At 35.0% G+C, this 18,805-nt stretch overlaps 2 protein-coding genes across 2 annotated transcripts in view; both read right to left on the reverse strand.

Annotated features, from left to right (window-relative positions):
• Positions 1–4,239: 4,239 nt before the first annotated feature.
• On the reverse strand, positions 4,240–10,771 carry LOC137391051 (zinc finger CCHC-type and RNA-binding motif-containing protein 1-like). Its single transcript, XM_068077396.1, has 4 exons — positions 10,558–10,771; positions 6,764–6,875; positions 6,128–6,235; positions 4,240–4,930 (listed from the first exon to the last, which is right to left on the reverse strand). Exons 1-4 carry the CDS (start codon positions 10,692–10,694, stop codon positions 4,775–4,777), a joined length of 513 nt encoding a protein of 170 aa, XP_067933497.1. The 5' UTR covers positions 10,695–10,771; the 3' UTR covers positions 4,240–4,774.
• Positions 10,772–13,122: 2,351 nt separating this feature from the next.
• LOC137390638 (uncharacterized) overlaps positions 13,123–18,805 on the reverse strand; it is a 33,326-nt gene continuing 27,643 nt past the window's right edge. Inside the window, exons 11-16 of the mRNA XM_068076964.1 lie at positions 18,226–18,327; positions 17,421–17,725; positions 16,719–16,826; positions 15,145–15,204; positions 14,646–14,817; positions 13,123–13,400 (exon numbers count right to left, since the gene is read on the reverse strand). Coding sequence (XP_067933065.1) covers positions 13,268–13,400; positions 14,646–14,817; positions 15,145–15,204; positions 16,719–16,826; positions 17,421–17,725; positions 18,226–18,327 — 880 coding nt within the window. The 3' untranslated portion in view covers positions 13,123–13,267. The remainder of the gene's footprint in view (positions 13,401–14,645; positions 14,818–15,144; positions 15,205–16,718; positions 16,827–17,420; positions 17,726–18,225; positions 18,328–18,805) is intronic.

Consider the following 18,805-nt stretch of genomic DNA (forward strand, 5'->3'; position numbering starts at 1 on the left):
GACAACTCTATATGGGCTCTATATAATTTGCATTTCTTATCGACAGATGTTTTCACTAGATTTAAGGGTATCATTAGCATTGCTCGCCTTACCATCCCAGTAAACTTTAGCTTTAAAACTTATTGACTATCTAATAAGAGATCACAATAGTTGTTTACATCACCAAGAGCAGAAAACTGGCCAAAACTGTTGTATACATTTGAATAAAATCTTGCAACCTACATTGCTTTGTTCAAAAAGTGGTTGGATTGGCCTCAAGCCTAGATTAGCTTTAGCTATTGCGCCAGTAGGTCCCAACACTCAATATATCTTGATTTGTGTTATATTTATATGTGCTATTCATTGAAATAGACCAAAAGCAAACTATAAATCTTAACTACAGTATGCTTGACCACAAAATTTATTTGTGATTTAGAAAGTAAATGATCTATGCATAGAAAATGAGCCAGATGCTCGGATGCTATTAAAATATCTAATAGCATTATACATAAAAAGTATATAATAAATTAAACAAGTAAATGCCTTCGAACTGTACAAATTGTGTGCATATATAAAGCAAACTATAAGTCTTAATTACATTATACTTGACCATCAAATTTGTTTGTGATTCAGAAAATAAATGATCTATGCATAAAAAATTAATGAGCCAGATGCTCTGATGATCCTAATATAACGTCTAACAACATTATAGTGTATCTAAACTATATAATAAATTGAACTACTACATGCCTGCAAACTGTGCAATTTGTATGCATAGATAAAAACAAGTTTTAAAAATTAATACTAACTTAAACCGGCTATAGCCAATTTATGTCACAGCGACATAACAGTTCACTGTCCTCTAAATAATATGTTTTTTGTAGCATGATGTCTGATGTTCACTTTATGTAAATCTAGGTTTCTTAAGTTGGCAAAATGGTGCTGTCTTGAATCAAAGTATGTTTCAACCACTAAAACTAGTAGTGATAAGTGATGATTATCAATTCCTACAGAAGTGTCAGAACAATGTTGCTTTAATTCAAATATATCATAGCAGGCAATCTCTTCTTTTACGCGCTTCAGAATTTTGGGGTATTTTAAACATTGATTTGCTGATGTGGCCGCCTTCAGATACTTTTCGGTGCAAAGAACAGTTGTTACAACACCATCAAAGGGAGAAGTCAAGCCACCATTGTTATTAACTCTTAACAGAACATGAATATCATCATATTTGCTAACTTCCTTTAAACTGAATTAGGAAGAGTCTACATGGCTCACACCGCAACTTTTTAAGCAGTTTTTTGACATGCCAACCAGATAAATATACAGCAATGTTACCAAGAACAGGATGTGATGTAATGTTTAGCATTCCTTTGGGAAGCATAGTTTGTCTGTCAATAACATCTTCAAAATAATCTTTATTACCAACAGTTGGTGGCCCATAGGGAGTAGAAGCTTGTAACAATGCAGTGTCATCAATAGATCTGACATTACCAGTGGCTCCTGGTGTAACACCACATCTTGTAACCAAGCGCCTAAAGATATGCTGGAACTGCTCTACTGATGGGTTGTTGTTTCAGCCTCTTGAAATAATAACAGTTATCCTTTGTTGCAACTGGAAATGAAATGTAAATGGTGCTAAAATATGGACTGAATAATAATGATTTTTAAAAGACAATTGTTAGGCAGTTAAGGTATCAGCCAAAATGTCTCCATTACAATCAAACATTCCAAGAAAATAGAATAAGAATTGATTATATTTAGGCTTTGATGCCCATTATCTTGAACCTTGGTGATATCATTTTTGTATCATCCATGATTTGGCCCACTTGATCTATTTTGCTTGAAAGCAGCATGCGGTCTGAAAAGCTATATCCAGCAAGTGAAATCGCATACTGCAAAGCATAATAATTTATGTGCGTTTTCAGCTACACTTGGATGGGATGAATTAACAAGCACTGTACTACATACCACACCTCGGCACAGCATTAAAGAACAACTCTACATGGTCTTGTGAGAACTTGCACATCAGCAAGTAATCTAAATGACCAGACTTCAGTAGCTTCTCAACTAAACCGAGCACTACATAAACAGCACACACCAATCCAGTAATGCAAACATGCCTAGAAACAAACCACCAAAATACGTCAATACAAAAACATTGTTCATTTTTTAATGTACTTTAGGGGTGCTCAAATAGCGGCCTGCAGTGGCCCACCACCAAATTTAACGTGGCCCACCTTACAAGGTCGTCAAAAAATTACTTTTTGCACATATTTAGAATGCAACCCATTTTAGGCTGGTTTGTAAAGCTTTATGTAGAGTATTTCTCTATACAAAAGGCGCACATAATCTGTATTCCATATTCGCTAAAGACAACTAAACATAATTTGTTATTGACACATGGAAGTAATTGTAAAAAAATATAATATATATAGTTACAGAAATACAATAATGTTCTTAAACTCATATACAACTTCAGTTCATATCATCATACATCTTGTGGCCTACCGAAACTCTCAAATATTAAATATTGGCCCTCAAATAAAGACATTTGGGCACCCCTGCTGTACATCAATATATGTTAATGCAGGTTTATAACAATTATGCCCTAATATCGCACCACATTACATGATGCAGCTGCTAGTCTGGAAAACTAAAAAGCAGAACAATGCATACATAAAGATCATAAACTAGAAAAGGGAACAATAAACAAACAATATTTAACCATAGAAACAAATTGAAATATTGTGAAAAAATAAAAAATTAAGGCCACCAAACAATAGATCATTACCAGAATATTACGTGTGCACTTCTGATTCCAACCAAAATTTGAATTACCATAGTATTTCAGTCTACTTCGACCATAGCGGAGAGATAGGAAGCGAACAGTAAAACAAGCAACAATTTCAACAAAAAAATGTAGTTTCGCCTAGTGTTGTATAAAGGTGTATCATCCATTGTTCTCAAACTCATAAGATATGTCTTTGTGTCTAATAAAAACGGAGTTAGACACTCCATACTGGACAACCGTATAGGCCGTTTATAGCCACGACCTGCGACTGACCGACTATTGAATATATCAAATAGTCTATCAACTTTCTGCAGAAACAACAAGAAACCACATTTGCTAACATTGGCCGAATTTTAATATCTACAACTTATATACATGTAAGTTAACCTACATTATTCCAGCTGTGATCACACCGCCATACATGACATCAGAATTTCCAATAACAAGTCTTTGCAGTATCAAATTGCAGTTACACATGGGAAAATGAACTCACACGCACTAACCTAAATGAACTCAACTGTGGCATCAGTCTTGAAACTGGCAAATTCAACTCTCTCAGGGTAATTAGAGAATCAGCCACTGATGCAGATAACGCCTGGGTAGCAAGAGCAACCTGTAAATGTTATAAGCATACAGATAAGCACACTAGCTAAGCTAAATTGGCTAACCAGCTGCTAGAAAGCTACTAACCAGCTACTAGTAAAATACTAACCAGCTACTACTAGCAAGCTACTACTAACCAACTGCTAGCAAGCTACTACTAACCAGCTGCTAGCAAGCTTCTAACCAGCTACTAGCAAGCTTACAACCAGCTACTAGCAAGCTTCTAACCAGCTACTAGCAAGCTTCTTCTAAACAGCTACTAGCAAGCTTCTAATCAACTACTAGCAAGCTTCTTCTAAACAGCTACTGATGTACTAGTGCTACTAATGCAGGAATAAAACGCTAAACTCACTTGTGAAATAATATATCATTAACCCTCCATGATTCAGGGTTGTCGTAGTGGTAGCAATTAATGGCAAAACACTGATTTCTAGCAGATAAATGAGTTTTTTTTCTTGGGATAACTATGATCCGCCATTTCACTAATTACAGTCAGAAGCCCATGTAGCATTGTGCAAGATGGTGCTCAAATTGTCGCATGAAAGTTCATTGGTTTAGATAGGCCAATGCTATTCCAGGGGAAGTATAATTCAGTGCACGAAACTCGTAAGTATTTGTATTATAGGCGTTCTCTTTACGTTTTCTTTTCGATGAAGGAAAGTCAACTCCTTAACTGATCACATCCGATTATTCGTTACTTCATAAATGTGTACCTCTCAAGTATCTTGCATCTACCAAGCTGTGATGCTAATAAAACCTTATAAAACATTTAATATTTTTACAGAATTACTATGTTGTTATTTTTGTTGTTAGAACTGTGAATTGACAAAGTGCAACATGACTGCAACAACCTTAAATGTGTATTGGAGGAAATCATATTGTATTAGACGGCTTATCACGCTATGTGGGATTGTAAAAATGAACCCATCATAGTACTGTCTCAGCTGTTAAACTGGATTTGCAGCAAACAATAGTACAAAAACTATGTCCTAAGATATTGTGTCACCAAAATAATGTATTGTACGACAACTCTATATACTTTAGAGACAAAACTGGCTGTCAAGCTCTCAACATGGTAAGAAATGAATGCTTCACAACTGTGGCAAAACAACCAAAATTTCAAAAATGGTGACTGACTAAAAATTGAAATTCATACTTGAAATTACTGAAAATATATCAAAACAGATTGTGTATATACATGCTCAAAGCAGACTGAGTTTGGGCTCGAGCGCCTACTTGAACTTTGTGTTCCTCGGCATAAAAAGGTTTACAACATTTTCCCTCTTTCTGTTCAGTAAACCATAAATATCTGCGAGTGAAAATCTCCTATACTTCTGAGACAGGTTCTTTCAAAAATATTCAGTTCCACACACTGAGCAGCTCCATATAAGTGTCACTTCAGCTTGCTGTTCTCTTCACCACTGTTACTTTATCACCGTCAAAATCACTATCACTGTCATCGACTTGCTTTGACTTTCTCTTCTTTTTTTTAGGAGGCGGCTCGCGTTCACCCAAAATATTTTTTGGGCATTTGTAACTTAAGTGTCCTTCTTCCTGTGAATAAGAAACAATTACAAATACAATATCATGAGACATAACTCATATACAAAGCATAAATGTGGTATACAAATATAGTATCATGTAAATACAACATGTGCTGTGCATGGCACGGCGCAGATGATCAATTACTCTAATACGGTCATACCTCGACATATGAGCTTAATGCGTTCTGTAAGTGAGCTCGCGTGTCAATTTACTCGTGGCACAAGGCACTACTTCCTATATCAAATAACTAAATACAAAGTAATCCGTTACTATACTGTGAAAAAACCCACATAAAAAGAATATTCCAGCAGAAAACATGTTTTAACTGTTGTAAATTAGTACCACACTAACAAAGTAACAAATACTTATTCAGTTGTTAAAATCAGCAATAAAATGTAACATGACTGTGTGCACTACCGTAAGTTTTTACTATTGAGACAGATGTGGTGGCTAAAAGCGGTCTGAGAGCAACTTGACAGCAACACATATCGGCATACTAAACTTTTGTGGCACTACGTAACAAAAACTGTGAATTTAGCTTAGTTGGAACAAAGAAGAGTTTTTGTTTGATAAAGGGTAAATGCTTGAAATCTGGTCTTCAAAATAGAAACTATTACAAACTTTACCAGATAAAACCAGATCTACTAATAAAACTTCTAGATAGGAAAATGCATTCGGAGATCATACGCTAAGGCCATCATATGACGAAAATAACTTCAGGTGTAAAGTGAAAGTTTGCTCAGTTTTTACATTATATGTCATGTACAATTCATATTATGAAGGGATTGTAAGCCGAGGTTTGATTATACACGACTAGCTGTGCCACCCGGCATTGCCCAGGTATGAAAAATCAGCTCAGAAACAATGAGAGGTAATGAGAGTTGCCTGCTGCTTGTTATTAGCCTGGCACATTGCGGATGGATAATTTGAGTGAGCTTACAAATAAGAGCTACGGCTTCTTATGATGTTACGTGATGACTTTGAGTCGAGACCGAAAGCGTAGCGTATTTGCTCCCATATAGCGACATATATCGCCTAGCAAATATATCAAGGTCATGTTCCAAGATTTTAATAGCTATAGCTGGACATACACAAAGGCGACAAACTTTGAAAAATATATATATAGAAGCACGAATATTTTAAAACAAATGGTAAATCTTGGGATATACTTGCTTAATAAAACAGTCATAAGCACGAAGTACTCACACCACATTCATAGCACTGAGATTTGTCTTTATATTCTTTTCTTTTAATAAATTCTGGAGCTCTTCCGTTGTCCTTTGCGATGCTACAAGTAACAGTGCGACCAAACATCTACAACAAAATTGGTTCAGTATCATTGGGTAGCATTCTCAAAATTTCAAAAACTGCAATTGCACCTTGCTATTAGATAGGTGAAAACCATTTCTTCATACACGGTTATTTGTAGCTTTATATAGTCATCTACTTAGACTGAGATTCTAAACTATAGCTGGTCAATTAATAGGTACTGTGATTTTGGTGTAAGTAGTGGTTAGGGCAACAACATCTGAATATAGATGTTACAAATATGTTAAATATACAGAGGATATCTCAAAGTTCAATATTGGACTGTAACAGCCACGTGTACTTGACAACACCGTTTCCTTGAAACCACTGTCTCCTTGACAACACATAACAAGAAAAAGCAACCTGTTATTCTATTAGGCAATAGTTCCACTTAGTCAATAAAATTTTTTTAATTGACTAATTAAAAATAACTAGGATTTTATAAATTCCTAATGAATAAAATGAAATGGCGTTTCCTTTTTTCTTCTACCACTCTTGTTTAGGCTGAACATTAGGGATATATATTCTACTTACTGTGGTTTTATCGACAGCACTGACAGCAGCTCGTGCTTCATCGGGTGACAAGAAGAGGATAAATGCTACTCCTTTGCTTCTTCTCTTATCACGATCTTTGACGATAGTAACTCTAAGAGAAGATGAGTAATTAATAAACATACCGGTGATGGAAAAGAAAACTCCCAAAGAACATCGTTCCAATGCTTGGATGGAGTAGATAATCAGCACTTGTCAAAAACTTAGGATGATAAAGCAAAAATGGATTAACTAGTTTTTAGTAACTGAACCAATTTTTCACGCAAATGTCTATTCCTTTAGTGTTATACAATTAATATAGTAGGTGTTTATAGTTGTGTTTGGTTGGTTTTTGCAGAGCCTGTAACTGAATATTCATATGCATAGGATCTGTTAATCATCAACTAAACCAAGATTGAGCTTTCAAACAAAGCAACTTTAACATACGAAAGTAAGAAATTTAAAAGCTAAAAAGCTAACTTCACTATGTTACTAAAGAATACAATAGGATTACTTCAAACCCAGCGTCACATTTTTGCATGATTGATAGGCTATTATGTCCAGTGCTGCTATGAAATAATCTATTAATATTCTTTATTGCACTCATTTACACCAAATATTCATGCAGGTTTAGTGAGCTATGCCAAATACTTGTTCTCTTTTGATTCAGTAGCAAATCACTGGTATGGTAATTAATTACGCAATAATGTAACAATAAAAGCTGCGCACTATTTGTGAACTAAACTAATCCATCAGTGTTAGATACACTAGGTAGCATATTTCTCTATTGTTTAAAATCAATTAGCTCCAAAATCTTTTTTTTACTATTAGATCTACTATTTTGTCTTAGTTAGTTCAAATTGAGGTATCTAAGATGATTTAATCTATCTGGCATGATGGTTTAAAATAAGCCTAACCATAAAATTGTTATGTGTTAAAACAAAAATGCAAAACAATCATTAGAAATATTGCTATATATCTTCATGTTTTGATGCAAGTAATTTGTAAAAGAAGATTCAAACTTTCATCTTAATATGATGTTGTGTACTACACAACTTGGTGTTAATGTGGGAGGTTACTTGAATGAGATTTTACAAGGTATAGTACGTCAAGCTAATGAGTGATCAAAAGACAACAATTATCGTTGAAAAATTCTGTAGTGCATACTGGTGAGCATTCAGTGTGTTTGCTTGTTTGTGAATATTATTTATTGAGGTTTTCATGAGAAAATAGTGTTCTGTTGACCTCATAGTTAAAAATTAAACCTAATATAATGTGGTATAATATGATAATTGAGAATAAAATTGATAATGGCTACAATAATATGATTTCTCTAAGAGGGTAATAAGGTCGTTGATTGAGCTGAGTATATATATATATATGTATATATATATATATATATATATATATATATATATATATATATATATATATATATATATATACACAGTGAAACATGGATAACTCGCTCTCGGATATAGCGAACACATGGTTAACTCGACTGGATTTGCTTGGTCCGTTCCCACGCAATGAGAAATGGCTCTATATAACTCGAACTCAACACTGTTAATTCGAACTGTTTTTTGCCCAACGGCTACCGAAACGGTTGCTATCGCTTTAGAAAATCACTTTATTCCAAGCCATAGAGGTAAACCTCAACTTTTCGTAATTCATAAGCGTCGTTACTACCTCCATCGGCAAAATATTTTTGTCAACACAGTGAAACATGGATAACTCGCCCTCGGATATAGCGAACACATGGTTAACTCGACTGGATTTGCTTGGTCCGTTCCCACGCAATGATAAATGGCTCTATATAACTCGAACTCAACACTGTTAATTCGAACTGTTTTTTGCCCAACGGCTACCGAAACGGTTGCTATCGCTTTAGAAAATCACTTTATTCCAAGCCATAGAGGTAAACCTCAACTTTTCGTAATTCATAAGCGTCGTTACTACCTCCATCGGCAAAATATTTAGAAAATCACTTTATTCCAAGCCATAGAGGTAAACCTCAACTTTTCGTAATTCATAAGCGTCGTTACTACCTCCATGGGCAAAAAAATTTTGTCAACACAGTGAAACATGGATAACTCGCCCTCGGATATAGCGAACACATGGTTAACTCGACTGGATTTGCTTGGTCCGTTCCCACGCAATGATAAATGGCTCTATATAACTCGAACTCAACACTGTTAATTCGAACTGTTTTTTGCCCAATGGCTACCGAAACGGTTGCTATCACTTTAGAAAATCACTTTATTCCAAGCCATAGAGGTAAACCTCAACTTTTCGTAATTCATAAGCGTCGTTACTACCTCCATCGGCAAAATATTTTTGTCAACGACTGTTCGAAAGGTTTGGCGAAATTTGATTTATACTGTTATACGATGAATAGCACGGGCTAGCCGGGTCACGGGCGCAAGGATTTTCGCCACGCACATACAAAACAAAAACAGCATGTTGTTTTTGTTTTGTATTTGCGTGGCGAAAATCCTTGAGCGCGTGATGAATAGTTTTCCGACGTGGATTCCGTGTTGAATCAACGTCGGAATGTTGAATGTTTAAAACGTTTTAAAAATTGTGGTAATTAAACGTATACTTTGTCTTAGCTAAAAAAAACTATTCATCGTTTGACCTAAACACAGAATACGTGTGTACATTCAATAAGTATCCATTCAAAAACCGTTAGTGATATACAATGTACCGTAAAACCTCGTAAAACTTTTAATTGAACTGCCTCGGAGTGTTGCTCTTAACGAATGCCAGGTAAAGTAAGTTAATCTTTGCATAAACTTCAAGAAAAATCGGCAAAATTGATCGTGGGTAAAACACTCAAAAGAAAAAGATGTCTTTTCTTTTGAGCATTTCAGCAACGATCAAGTTTTGCCAATGTCAATCTAAAAAACGTCCTGGCAATAACATCACCTCAAACAACAAACCAATCTCAAGTGATAGAAAAATCTCTATACTTTTTGATAAAAACGTCTTAAACTTTACATTAGAAGCATTTAATTTGAAACAAGCCATTTGTGCTTTTGATTTATATTATAGTTTGTATATGTTCATGTATCTACTAATAAATAAGTAAATACATGGACTTGTGACAGTGCTCTGATAACTTGAACACTCTGATAATTCGAACACTTTTGCTCGGTCCCTTGAAGTTTGAGTTATCCGAGTTTCACTGTATATATATATATATATATATATGCAAGCTGAGCTGATTGAGTAATTAGATTCCAAGTTAGTAATTAGTATAGTCATCTTCTAAGTTTTTTTTAACACGGGTGCCACCATACTCTACTATTCTTATGTCAGTTGTGGTTGTAAAGTGACAACCGATGGTTTTTAATAATTTTAATTCAATGTTGTTAGTATACCAGTGTTAGTAAATAAAATATAGAATGGTCAGTAGTCACAGTATGGCCAGTTAATCAATATCAAATGACAGCTCATTCACAGGATCTAATATCTCTTCTTTCATAATCTTGATAGCGTTATATTTAAAAGATTGTCTGCCATAGTTCTTATTAATAGAAGGTGTTATTAATGAGCATTGTGATCTTAGGCTTATTTGGTGTCTCTCACTATCCTGTTGAACATATTCGTATAGAGCACTGGCCATTGTAGCTACTGATTGTAACACGAATTGACTTAAAAGGCTGATGCCGAATATATTTTAATTGTAGTTTGTTTCCAAATAATGCTTTCCAAGCAAGATTTTAAGTTTGAAAGCACACGACAGTTGTTTCTGTGAAATAAGTGTGGTTACAAGGGTAACATTATAACCTTACTTCACGACTTTTCCGTATTTCTCGAATACTTTGTGAAGATCATTGTTCGTGAGAGAAAATGGAATGTTAGACAGATAGACGGTACTGCGGCTTGGTGCAAGGCTACATTTGGGTTTGCCACTAAGTTTTCGGTCCATCCCGTATGTGCACTAATGCAAAGCTAGCGGCGTTACGTTGACTGTTTTACATTTCTGATTGAGAAACTAATCATTTCTGTGATTGCAAAATATACTAGCTGCCTTTGTTGGATAGCCTCAATATTATTCCCTTTCATTTTTTACCTACAGTACTTAATCCACGCATTTCAATTCACCTTGACAAATAAATGTACTTGATATAGCTCCATTCTTGACTAATGAACCATTGCCACACAACTAACAAGCTACCAAGTTAACAAGCCAACACAGCTACGGACTTTGGGCTATACGTGCGTTTAAATCGCTTGTTTGTTTAACTGGCTAGAGTTGGCCGTGCTGAAATGCAGAAAACATTCTAGAATCGAGTTTGAATTGTGTATGCTAACTAATTTTTTACGAATTTTTGCTATACAGGGTAAGTAAAAATATTAATATTTCTGATTGTGAAAAAATCTCATCTGACCTTCTTCGAAATGGTATCTGATTTCAAGTTTTTATGTTCTAAATAAGAATAGCCTCACCCTGTTCAGAATCTGAGGTATTATAAATGTCTGCTGTCAATACTGACGACACTAGTTGGCAAACTACATGAATGTTAAAAGACATTAGTTAAAATAAGCATAAGTTAGTAATGAGCTAACAAATCTTTTTTCATGAAATAATATTCAAATATGTTAGCATGCGTTCCAGCGTTACATACACGTACATATTTAGCTAATTGAAATGATATAAAAAAACTGTCTAAATGAAACGTAAACAAGCGTTGCCTGACGATATAAAAAGTTTTTCTAACTTACTATCTAATTAATTTCTTGTAAGTGCTCAGGTCTGTCACAAGTTCATCCATTTAAAAACAATGACATATCATTCCTTGTTCTTATAACAGTATGTATCATAGAAAATCGTTTCATCTGTTTAGTTGTGTTTCTAGACATAATAACAATGGAAATCATCCAGCTACATGTCACCTTGCAACAACAAACTGTCATCACTTAAACTTTTCACTTAACATTATGCAGTATTTTCATGTGTCATGCTGATGATTAGTGGTGAAAGGCATGTCTTCTGTTTATGCATTGTTAACTCAGGTTGATTCAGACTTTGGTTTTAGGCATTCATGCTCACTTTTACTACAGCACATATATACATGTATATAGATATGCAGGATGATCCATTACGCCCGTGCACATTACATGGATAATTACTAAAATAGAAATGAATAAAACCAAGGTAAAATCTTTTAAAAATGTAGTTTTCCTTTTCCCTTTTTGGCCTACCGTTTTCCCGCTACAACAAAACAAGGAATTATTCTCAATTTACTGCGATGACGTTTGCGCCAGAGAATAATGTTGTGCAAGTTTCTGCGTGAAGGCATCACCAAGGTACTCAACCTGTGAGAAGTTTTTCAGTATCCACCCCTACATGAAAAGTTCATTTATGATGTCATGCTAGTCAATATAGTTGTGTTGACTAACCAAGGAGTGAAAAGATCCAGACTAGTGTAATCACAGATTAGATCACAATAACTTTTGAACCTAAGATCTGATTTGTCAGTTTCTTATTTCCTAATGCTTGACATAAATTAAAAAGCTTAACATATCAACATGGCTGGGAAAATATACAAAGAAACTTCATCATATCAACATGAGCCATTCTGATATTTGCATTGTTTGTAAATGTATGTACTGCAATATTATTCATGTCATGCAAGAAATCAGTGGGTATTGTTTTGACTATTTGTTTTCAAGCCTTGTTATGCAGCATCATGTATTCAATGGTATATCTCATTTTAATAAATAAAATTTTATAGCTCATTTTTCCTCTTGTTAGAGGGTATTGTTCTCGAATAATTATTACCTTAAGCAATTATATGACCACGTTAAATTTGACATGTCTATGTTGGTAGCAGAAGCTAGAATGACAGCGCCAAGGAGTACAGACTCAAGTGCAAATGCTATGCAGTTATTAATGGAGATAAGTGCCATTTTAGGCACAGGGCTGACTGAGGAACAGTTATCTATATGCGTGCGACTTATTGAAACTGGCGTTAACCCTAATGCCCTTGCCAATGTCATTAAAACACTACAAAGGGAGGCTGCCGCTATTAACAATCCAAGTAATTCTGGAGGCAGCGGGGATAATCATCGTTTGTAGCCTTCTTCCTCTGTGTGCTTGGACAGAAAACACTTCACATAAAATATAAGTATGATTTCTTTTATCATATATTTGTATATATTGTTACCATGTAACACTGCCCATAGAACGAGTGAGTGCGTGGAAGATTTTTGTATTTATCTATAAAAAAACTACAATAAATAGGAAAATAACATCTTCGTTATACTTATTCTTGCTATTTAACTCGAGTGAAAACTAGTTAATCACAAAATTGTATAAATAACAGTACATTGGATTAGGCGAACTAATTTATAATCAAAGAAGTTAATACAGAGATCAAATTTTATCGTAAACAAAATTTCTAGAGGCAAAAGGTTTACTACCTACAAATGTTTAAAAACTGTAAAAAAGTCATATTAGCTGTTGATGTTGATTAACGCCATTTGCAATGTTAGTAATCACATTATGCTGCACGCTTGCGACTGATTTGCCTTGTTAGAACCTGCCTTCTTAGAGTCTCTCCTGTGGCCCTGCCAGCTTACTTTCTTTTCAATGATTTGCTGCCGCTTTTTAAGGAGAAGGTAGCTGTCTCTTCAAATCACACATCAACAGCAATATAGTAATAGACCAGACAAACATTAGCATAATTTTCATATGAAAGAACACTAGATCGTTCGCAGCATTATAAATCTTTACTATAATAAGACCCACTTCCGTTCATCCAAAGCCATGCTTAAGCTCTAGGAAAAATAACACCGGACAGGAATTCAACTCGGTGGACTGATGTGCTAGCCACTGCACCACTCGGCCACTTTGCAGTATCACGGAATAGTTTTGCTAGTAATGATTATTCATGACAATCTCTCACAGAGTGCGGGACTGCCAGCGTCTCAGTTAGATACGATTAGAAGTAAACGGAATGTTTAGACGCAATCGCAGACACGCTGTAGGCAGTTAAGATTATGTAGTGTCATGTAAGTGCAACTGCAATAACATTTGAACTGCATTAACCTTTGACAGTACACCAGGTATCTCACAGTAACAACACGGTAGGCAGGATCGGTAATGAATGTTGAAATATATATGCCATAGGTAATACAACAGCTCTAGAGTACCGACTATCAAAACACATCTACAATCAACTACTAGCAAGAAATAAACTGAGAAGCGTTCTTCAGCAGCGAGTCCTATCACCATGGTGGTAAGCTACCATTTAGACTAATACACAGTGTCAGTTACCATTGACTATTGTCTGTAATAAAATGACCTGCACAGAAAATATTAGAAGATTGTTGTTAAAAATGAGCCATTGTTATACTAGCAGCCCATATACAAGGGAAAGCTTTGAGTGTAATGCAGCAACTGAATGGTACGCTGCTATTGCTAAAATCTTCACTATACCAAGAGCCATGTCCACCTGTACGAAGCCGCAGTTGGAAAAAGATTGCATCATATATGATTCGAACTTGTAAACATGAAACGTTATGTGTCAAGCAAGCCGTGCATATTTAGTCAGCACATGGTGAGCTTACAGTAGGGTTCCTAAGATCAATCGTTGTTCACATGAAGTCTAGAGTCATGCATGTCAAGTCTAAACTTATCAATTACAATGCAACTCTTCAACTGCAGATATCTGCATACAGCTGATCACATACGTCTACATGGTTTTTTCCTGTACGTGGCAGTGATCCATAGTGAAAAGCAACAATACCAAGTACTGTATATGCTCATAAGTAACTGAATTAAACTCAGGTAGCGGTGCATAAAAGGAGATTTGCTGTGTTCACAAGAATTATCAGTCTTATATTCATGAGAAGATTCTTATACTCTTCTCACCTTTGCCCTCTGGTCATTTGGCTAACTTCAATCTGTTCCTCGCTAGTCTCAATAACATCCGCTTCAACGCCAACTTGATTCCTTGTTGGAAGCTTTGGTGGAGCCTTATACTCTGGCATGGAGGATTCTGCCTTTACAATTGTTTGGTATACTGGATCCGCAGATGAATGACCTAAAATATGACATACTAAATAAAAATGTTAAAAAACTTATTTGATTCGGATAGTATTTTAAAAGCTCATAATTGTGTTGAGGTTTGGAATAGTTATCTGCCATTTTGCAAAAGTTAATACAAAAAATAAATTCAACTTCGCAAAACTGTTCTTATTTGATTTTTTGATTGCTCCTGGTAATATGCTCATTAGAAATCTTCGTATGAGCGCTTTTATTGTGGACCATGGAGAATAGTTTGATAAGTCTGTACTATAATGATTTTCCCTTATGACAGCATGAGAAAATAGCATTATTAAGTTAGTGCATGACAAATCTTCAGACAGACCTTTTGATTTAAAGAAGTTTCCACCAGGATGTGGTGTTTGGTATGTAGGGTTTGTCTCATCTGCAAAGCATAATAACATACATAAACAGTTAAAATAGACGCAGTTCTCGAAGAAACTTGATGTTTATATGCGTGCTGGTAAAAGGTTCCCTTGAACCTGGTTCCAGATGTATACACTATCAACTACGTGCTATAACTATTAACTATGAGACATTCAAATGTGGCATATGCTGATAACTAAAAATCATGTTATATAAACCAAAAATAAACAACTACAAACAGATGATGAAAAGAGGTTATTTTATTTTTATGTAAGATAATGTATCCAAGCAAGAAATTCGTCTTTCAATATGTTTCATCAATGATCGATTATTGTGTGGAGATGAGTGATCCGGTTAAAATAGAGTGAACTTTACATCTTTAGATGATAAACAGCAAAGCTTTTGATAAGACTTAATAAGAGATAACAAAAAGCGATGCTATGAATATTTTGAGGATTGATCTTTGTTTTAACCAGGTACACAAACAGACGTCTATAACACTCGTATTTAACAAACAAGTCAATGAAAGACGCCAGAAGTGGAAATCTTTTAGTACATTATTTCATCAGCGCAGAATCGAAGGATTTTGGAACTTCATGGAAAGCAGCAGCTGAAAAAATATTGTCATATCATGCAGTTTAGTCACAGAGCATAAATTATCTATTATTTATAGTTATCTGAGTTATGATGAGCACAGTGGAAGCATAAGTCCAAATATTATTGCCTGATTCATGCAACAGCACCTAAAAATGGATACATTAAGCTCTGATATGCAATATTTGGCAATTTTTATGTACACGTTCAATTTTGTTCCTGACATACATGTAGTTTTTGTATCTTCTTTTACTTGTCTGAATAGTTGTATTCAAACACTCCTAGTTATAGCTAATACGTCTCTGATAATTGTATTAAATGAATGATCTGCACATAATTTATATGTATAGTTGTGAAAACAGATCTTTAAAGCAAATCCTGTCAGGGTCATCATTTTAGTCTGTCATCAAATATGACAATGAATTACACTAAAACTTTTGTTTCTGAAGGTTCATCTACTCTGACATATTGCTGTGTTAGTTTGTATTGTAAAGGTTGTTCTTTTAGCTATTTGTACAGAATCTTGTTTGCAAGTTTCAAGTAATATAATGGTATCTTTTAATGATATAATGATATCTTTTTATAATATATTGATACATTTCTATAATATATTGGTCCATTTCCACAACATAATGGTATCTTTTTCATGATATAACGGTGTATTTTTATAATATGAAGGCTTCTATCTATGACATGATGATATCTTTCTATAAATTAGTATAGTTATTTAAATGTATAAATGGTATAAAATTTGTATAGTGGTATCTTTCTATAAAATGATATATTTTTATAATGCGAAAGGTAACTTTCTATGATAAATGATATCTTTCTACACTATTATAGCAGTCTCATTCGATGATACAATTGTGATTTGATATTAAGACTGGGACCCAAACCTACTTTGCCTTTTCTGAAACTGTAGGGGTATTTCTAACGTACCTTTACTGTTTTGACTCCACAAATCACTGCTGCTACTCTCATGTGGTCCTTTAGTAGTCCACATTTGCTTTCCATCATCGGAATCATCAGATGAGAATGAAAGACTGTCTAAAAATACTAGTTTGAATTAGTAGGGATGGGCTTTATTATACTCAAAATACGCAAAACTTGAAAGTGAATTAACTCATACATTTGATATGTTTATATGCGTGCTGGTAAAAGTCCCTTGAACGAGGTTCCAGATGTATACACTATCAACTACATGCTATAAATATTAACTATGAAACAGGTTCAAATGTGACATATGCTGATAACTGAAAATCATCACCATTATCGTAGCGTTGTGTTGTATCATATTATGCACAAAAATAATCACAAAAGAATGAGAGTTTCCTAGTGGCGATGGCTCTAAGAGTCTTTGGGCATGTTATAGTATCTAGTATTGTATTGGTCTATGTTATTATAGGTGTTAGTCATCTTTTTTATTAAACTGTTTTGAAGTCGTCTGACTCCACCGAGTAATATAACTGACCGAAAATGACCTTGTCTTAAATTAAGCTAATTCATCGTAAGTCGGCTTGCGCTACTCAAAATTTCGTATCTGCTTCTTGCGAGAGCATTCTAGTAGCGCTTTAGTCAAAGCTGTCACAAAGCAATGAAAGTGCAATAGTTGGTGCTTCCAATGAACAAATACACAATTACTTTGAGAATTGAGCTTGCTCATCTGATCTCTGACAGCTTTTATATCTCTCTTATCTTCATCACTCTCTTCAGCCACCTCCTCATCTCTCTCTGTCTCATCGCTTTCCTCCTCTCCAGCCATTTCTTCAGTCAACTCCGCCTCGTCAGTTTCATCAGAATCTTTCTCTTCCTTCTCTTTGTCATCTCCTTCTGTCTTGTTATCTTCTTTGGCGTTCATGTTGTCTTCTTCCGCATGCAAAAGACTGCTTGTAAGCTGTGGAGTTTCACGGCCTCTTCGAAACTGTTGCTTATAGTTCAAGGATGATCTATAAAAGCAAATTTAGTAATTCAAATATAATATGATGAGAGCCAACTAGCTAATAGCTGGATCAATCGTATGAGGAGCACCAGAGGAGGGCGAATCAGGTGATACATGGAGCGGGTAAGGAATGATTCAACCACCAGTTATAGGGCAAGTTTAGCGAGTCCGCTACTATATAAATAACCAGGACTCTCCATCGATGACAGAAATAATGATTTTCCTGTACATTCCTTGTATTTTACAGTGTACTTATATGCAAATATATTCATCAAAATGCAAAATACAAGTTCAAGTGTAAGGTTAAATTACTAAAAAGGTATTGATGTACGTTGATAGCTGGTTAAAAACCGGTTAGTTATTATTAGAAGGTGGTAAATAGGTTTTTACAACTGGAAAATATGATGCGGTTGCCTTTGAAGTAATCGGCTACCTAACAGCATGCATAGCTTGAGCGAACCATGTATGGGCATTAGGCAATAAAAGTAACATATTTAGAATACTAACTTTCGCATTACGACTTTGCCCGATTGCAGTTTCTTTCCTTTGTCCAACATTTTCTGAGCAGGCGATAGAGGAAAATCAACCCTTTTTCCCATGACAGGAGGCCTTGAGAAAAATAATAATAAGAGTAAGTTTAGATAATTAGATGGCAGGTTTCACGACTGAACTTCTGGTCAACAGTAGCATGTTACATATGTTTCACGACTGAACTTCTGGTCAACAGTAGCATGTTATATATGTTTCACAACTGAACTTCTGGTCAACAGTAGCATGTTATATATGTTTCACGACTGAACTTCTGGTCAACAGTAGCATGTTACATATGTTTCACGACTGAACTTCTGGTCAACAGTAGCATGTTATATATGTTTCACGACTGAACTTCTGGTCAACAGTAGCATGTTACATATGTTTCACGACTGAACTTCTGGTCAACAGTAGCATGTTACATATGTTTCACGACTGAACTTCTGGTCAACAGTAGCATGTTATATATGTTTCACGACTGAACTTCTGGTCAACAGTAGCATGTTACATATGTTTCACGACTGAACTTCTGGTCAACAGTAGCACGTTATATATG

Source organism: Watersipora subatra, chromosome 3, assembly GCF_963576615.1.
Source record: "Watersipora subatra chromosome 3, tzWatSuba1.1, whole genome shotgun sequence".
Taxonomy (NCBI): domain Eukaryota; kingdom Metazoa; phylum Bryozoa; class Gymnolaemata; order Cheilostomatida; family Watersiporidae; genus Watersipora; species Watersipora subatra.

Excerpts from the sequence above, each read along its gene's own strand:
- LOC137391051 (XM_068077396.1), bottom strand. The coding sequence starts at position 10,694 with ATGGACCGAAAACTTAGTGGCAAACCCAAATGTAGCCTTGCACCAAGC. Across the intron at positions 6,876-10,557 it reads AAATACGGAAAAGTCGTGAA|AGTTACTATCGTCAAAGATC; the intron begins GTAAGGTTATAA and ends ATCTTCTCTTAG. Across the intron at positions 4,931-6,127 it reads CTCAGTGCTATGAATGTGGT|GAAGAAGGACACTTAAGTTA; the intron begins GTGAGTACTTCG and ends TCTTATTCACAG.